General features: G+C 46.6%; 1 protein-coding gene across 2 annotated transcripts in view; it reads right to left on the reverse strand.

Annotated features, from left to right (window-relative positions):
• Positions 1-5,636, reverse strand: part of gxylt2 (glucoside xylosyltransferase 2) — an 86,158-nt gene extending 80,522 nt beyond the window's left edge. Inside the window, exon 1 of one of the 2 annotated variants that reach the window (XM_072472233.1) lies at positions 5,204-5,636. In XM_072472233.1, coding sequence (XP_072328334.1) covers positions 5,204-5,460 — 257 coding nt within the window. In that variant the 5' untranslated portion in view covers positions 5,461-5,636. The remainder of the gene's footprint in view (positions 1-5,203) is intronic. The other variant, XM_072472232.1, reaches the window with a different exon arrangement.
• Positions 5,637-6,000: the final 364 nt, after the last annotated feature.

Below are 6,000 nucleotides of genomic sequence, written 5' to 3' on the forward strand. Positions count from 1 at the left end.
AGACAGGGTGAAGTTGCTGAACACAGGGGGTCTGGTGGCATGAAGTGCATATGTTTTAATGCAAGAAGTATTGCGGGTAAGGCAGATGAATTTAGAGCTTGGATTAGTACTTGGAACTATGACGTTGTTGCCATTACAGAGAGCTGGTTGAGGGAAGGGCAGGATTGGCAGCTAAACGTTCCAGGATTTAGATGTTTCAGGTGGGATAGAGGGGGATGTAAAAGGGGTGGCAGAGTTGCGCTACTGGTTAGGGAGAATATCACAGCTGGACAACACCTCAGAGGGCAGTGAGGCTATATGGGGAGAGATCAGGAATAAGAAGGGTGCAGTCACAATGTTGGGGGTTTACTACAGGCCTCCCAACAGCCAGCGGGAGATAGAGGAGCAGATGGATTATCATCGAATTTACAGTGCAGAAGGAGGCCATTCGGCCCATCGGGTCTGCACCGGCTCTTGGAAAGAGCACCCTACCCAAGGTCAACACCGCCACCCTATCCCCATAACCCCATAATCCAGTAACCCCACCCAACACTAAGGGCAATTTTGGACACTAAGGGCAATTTATCATGGCCAATCCACCTAACCCGCACATCTTTGGACTGTGGGAGGAAACCGGAGCACCCAGAGGAAACCCACGCACACACGGGGAGGATGTGCAGACTCCGCACAGACAGTGACCCAAGCTGGAATCGAACCTGGGACCCTGGAGCTGTGAAGCAATTGTGCTATCCACAAGGCTACCGTGCTGGACAGATTTTGGAAAAGAGTAAAAACAACAGGATTGTGGTGATGGGAGAATTCAACTTCCCCAATATTGACTGGGACTCACTTAGTGCCAGGGGCTTAGACGGGGCAGAGTTTGTAAGGAGCATCCAGGAATGCTTCTTAAAACAATATGTAGACAGTCCAACTAGGGAAGTGGTTGTACGGGACCTAGTATTGGGGAATGAGCCCGGCCAGGTGGTAGAAGTTTTAGTAGGGGACCATTTCGGGAACAGTGACCACAATTCAGTAAGTTTTAAAGTGCTGGTGGACAAGGATAAGAGTGGTCCTAGGGTGAATGTGCTAAATTGGGGGAAGGCTAATTATAACAATATTAGGCGGAAACTGAAGAACCTAGATTGTGGGCGGATGTTTGAGGGTAAATCAACATCTGACATGTGGGAGGCTTTCAAGTGTCAGTTGAAAGGAATTCAGGACCGGCATGTTCCTGTGAGGAAGAAGGATAAATACGGCAATTTTCGGGAACCTTGGATAACGAGAGATATTGTAGGCCTCGTCAAAAAGAAAAAGGAGGCATTTGTCAGGGCTAAAAGGCTGGGAACAGACGAAGCCTGTGTGGAATATAAGGAAAGTAGGAAGGAACTTAAGCAAGGAGTCAGGAGGGCTAGAAGGGGTCACGAAAAGTCATTGGCAAACAGGGTTAAGGAAAATCCCAAGGCTTTTTACACGTACATAAAAAGCAAGAGGGTAGCCAGGGAAAGGGTTGGCCCACTGAAGGATAGGCAAGGGAATCTATGTGTGGAGCCAGAGGAAATGGGCAAGGTACGAAATGAATACTTTGCATCAGTATTCACCAAAGAGAAGGAATTGGTAGATGTTGAATCTGGAGAAGGGCGTGTAGATCGCCTGGGTCACATTGAGATCCAAAGAGACGAGGTGTTGGGCGTCTTGAAAAATATTAAGGTAGATAAGTCCCCAGGGCCTGATGGGATCTACCCCAGAATACTGAAGGAGGTGAGAGAGGAAATTGCTGAGGTCTTGACAGAAATCTTTGGATCCTCACTGTTTTCAGGTGATGTCCCGGAGGACTGGAGAATAGCCAATGTTGTTGCTCTGTTTAAGAAGGGTAGCAAGGATAATCCAGGGAACTTTTGGGCAGCACGGTGGCATGGTGGTTAGCACAATTGCTTCACAGCTCCAGGGTCCCAGGTTCGATTCCCCGCTGGGTCACTGTCTGTGCGGAGTCTGCACGTTCTCCCTGTGTGTACGTGGGTTTCCTCCGGGTGCTCCGGTTTCCTCCCACAGCCCAAAGATGTGCAGGTTAGGTGGATTGGCCAAGCTAAGTTGCCCTTAGTGTCCAAAATTGCCCTTAGTGCTGGGTGGGGTTACTGGGTTATGGGGATAGGGTGGAGATGTGGACTTGGGTAGGGTGCTCTTTCCAAGAGCCGGTGCAGACTCGATGGGCCGAATGGCCTCCTTCTGCACTGTAAATTCTATGATACAGGCCAGTGAGCCTTACGTCAGTGGTAGGGAAATTACTGGAGAGAATTGTTCGGAACAGGATCTACTCCCATTTGGAAGCAAATGGACGTATTAGTGAGAGACAGCATGGCTTTGTGAAGCGGAGGTCATGTCTCACTAACTTGATAGAGTTTTTCGAGGAGGTCACAAAGAAGATTGATGCAGGTAGGGCAGTGGATGTTGTCTATATGGACTTCAGTAAGGCCTTTGACACGGTCCCTCATGGTAAACTTGTACAAAAGGCAAAGTCACACGGGATCAGGGGTGAGCTGGCAAGGTGGATACAAAACTGGCTAGGTCATGGAAGGCAGAGAGTAGCAATGGAAGGATGCTTTTCTAATTGGAGGGCTGTGACTAGTGGTGTTCCGCAGGGATCAGTGCTGGGACCTTTGCTGTTTGAAGTATATATAAATGATTTGGAGGAAAATGTAACTGGTCTGATTAGTAAGTTTGCAGACGACACAAAGGTTGGTGGAATTGCGGATAGCCATGAGGACTGTCAGAGGATACAGCAGGATTTAGATTGTTTGGAGACTTGGGCGGAGAGATGGCAGATGGAGTTTAATCCGGACAAATGTGAGGTAATGCATTTTGGAAGGTCTAATGCAGGTAGGGAATATACAGTGAATGGTAGAACCCTCAAGAGTATTGAAAGTCAGAGAGATCTAGGTGTACAGGTCCACAGGTCACTGAAAGGGGCAACACAGGTGGAGAAGGTAGTCAAGATGGCATACGGCATGCTTGCCTTCATTGGCCGGGGCATTGAGTATAACAATTGGCAATTCATGTTGCAGCTGTATAGAACCTTAGTTAGGCCACACTTGGAGTATAGTGTTCAATTCTGGTCGACACATTACCAGAAGGATGTGGAAGCTTTAGAGAGGGTGCAGAAGAGATTTACCAGGATGTTGCCTGGTATGGAGGGCTTTAGCTATGAGGAGCGGTTGAATAAACTCGGTTTGTTCTCACTGGAACGACGGAGGTTGAGGGGCGACCTGATAGAGGTCTACAAAATTATGAGGGGCATAGACAGAGTGGATAGTCAGAGGCTTTTCCCCACGGTAGAGGGGTCAATACTAGGGGGCATAGGTTTAAGGTGCGAGGGGCAAGGTTTAGAGTAGATGTACGAGGCAAGGTTTTTTTTTTTACACAGAGGGTTGTGGGTGCCTGGAACTCACTACCGGAGGAGGTGGTGGAAGCAGGGATGATAGTGACATTTAAGGGGCATCTTGACAAATACATGAAGAGGATGGGAATAGAGGGATATGGACCCAGGAAGTGTAGAAGATTGTAGTTTAGTCGGGCAGCATGGTCGGCAAGGGCTTGGAGGGCCGAAGGGCCTGTTCCTATGCTGTACTTTTCTTTATTCTTTGTTCTTGTTCTAAACTGTTTTGTTGTTATTGGGTGTTAATGAATCTTGCATGGTTTGGCTCGGGCAGAGCCACAGGTTAATCAGAGAGCTGTGGGAATATTATCCTGCATCCTTGGAAACATGAAGTCCAAAATTTGTTTTTAAAATTTTCCCTCCTCAGCTTAGCTGAATTAATTGCAAGCAAGGCTTTAAAATAATTCCATCAATGTAACTACCAAAAATGGACAGGTTTTTAAATGAAATGACGTAAACTCAGAAACATGAATAAAAACACAGCAATACTCCACTATCCTGTGAAGGCTGCCATTGGCTGCCAGACAGAACCAGCAGCTCTGAATCCTGCCATGCAACAGCCTCTCAGGCAACCTGTGGTTGGGTTCACTGTATAATCACCATTCCACATACTGCACAGCCATGACCAGCAGTAAACCGATCCAAACAGTATACCAATAATAACAGGTTAAAATTCCTGAACAAAGAAAATTCCATTGGTATGCCATTTATTTGCCCATCTGTCTGCTGCAGTGTCAAAAACAAGAGAAAATGTAAATATTGAATCTTACATACTTTTGGAAAGCAGAAGTCAAATCAGTTTGAGCAGAAGTTGAGAAATGTAAAACTAAAGTGTTAGAGCACCACCACTGACCAGAGGTTGTAATTACAAACAGGGCAATGTTTATGGCAGTTTTCATTGCAGATGTGGGTGGGCATTAGCATGTAACAGGAAAAGTGACGAGGTAAGGTTTGAAGATAAGAACATGATAAATTTATCTTCACCTATCACTTATATACAGAAGTACCTTGGGCCATTTTGCCCTGTTAAGTGTGCTATATAATGCAAGTTGCTATTTATGGGGGTGGGAGGTTATACAAAAAAAGGAAAACACTTCTTGATAGAGGAAATGGAGATCAAAATACAGATGTTCACAAAGAGGTTTGATAATTGTCTCAGTTCAAACTTCCTGCACTCAAACATTGCTATTTAAACGGACAACCCCCTTCTCCCAAAGTCTCTGCAATGCATGAACATTCCAGACACAAGTAATAATCCTTTTAACTGTAACCATAGGAAAAACAGACATTCTTGCCACTAGCTCACTAAAATCCGGAGTTCCCCGCCAAAATAATCACTGATTTTTTTTAAACTTGGGGATTAACATCTGTCAGAGCACAAGACAGTGAGATAGTGGAGGAATGCAGCACTGCGCTCGAACACTGCCGTCACTGACACTGAATAAAATCAATGTGTTGTAAGCAGCGACACAGTACAGTATGAGCAAGAAAAATAACGTTTCCTTATAAAACAATAATGTGGTTCAGGAAATAGTTGATCCCATTGTCAAGAGCCGCAACGTGTGTACAAATAGATGGGGATGGCAAGATTTTGAAGCATTTAGGGACAAATCCAGGGTGAGATTGCTTCATTTTGGCTCGAAACTCGGATGCTGCGCTTAGATCCAGTGACTGGGAAGCAAAGTGAGCTGCCTGGTGCCCCCAGGAAGCAATGTGAGCTATTGGTGCCCCCCGCCCCGCACACAGAGCTTGTTATACAATACATACACACCCCTTCCCCTAGCTCTTACCTACCTGTCACTCGCTGCATTTTTGCGCCTTTTTGTCAAGGGACGTGGCGGTGGGTTTAAATCGGGCGGACGCAGCAAGCGGAAAGCGGTGGGCTGGCGAGTGATCAGCCCAGCCCGGACTCTGGGCGCGACCTGCGAAGCCGCCCCCTGGTCTCCCTGTGGCGGGGGCTCCGCTGCCGAATTGGCCCGCAGGAGGTAGACAAGCAGGCGGGCAGCAGCCAGACAGGCAGCGACTACAGCCAACTTCTCGTGAAGTTTCATTGTGTCAGCTCACCAGACCCGCTCCCCACATCCACGTCACTTGCTGTGCACTTTGTTGCCGTAAAGTTCTTCATACTTTGTCGGAAATTAATTCCAGATTTCACTTTTTTTTTGCCTCCTGTTTGTACTTTTATTGGTGCAGCGCGCACAGTCAGTGTTAAACGTAACAAACCCTCCCACTCCCCCCATCTTCCGCAGAGGCGGAAAATGACAACGTTATATTGCCACTGAAAAAAGGAAGGGGTGGGGAACCAAGTTGCATTTTAACCCTTCAAAGCTTGTATCATTTTAGCTCCTTGGGATTGGATGTTGCTTGAACACCATATTGCAGATCGAGAATTGCAAATGCTCTTGTGGATTTGCAGTGTGAACTTGTTATTTCAGATTCCAGCTTTTGCAATTTCCTCCCCTCCCCCCTGCAAATTAAGACACGTGTTCTTTTGTAATAATCAGCGAGAGAACGATATCATTTAACCAGTTTTTTAAAAAAACTTCCAACAATGACCCACTGTCTGTTTATGCTTGGGTAATGAAAGGTCT

This window comes from Scyliorhinus torazame, chromosome 13 (genome assembly GCF_047496885.1).
Source record: "Scyliorhinus torazame isolate Kashiwa2021f chromosome 13, sScyTor2.1, whole genome shotgun sequence".
Classification (NCBI taxonomy): domain Eukaryota; kingdom Metazoa; phylum Chordata; class Chondrichthyes; order Carcharhiniformes; family Scyliorhinidae; genus Scyliorhinus; species Scyliorhinus torazame.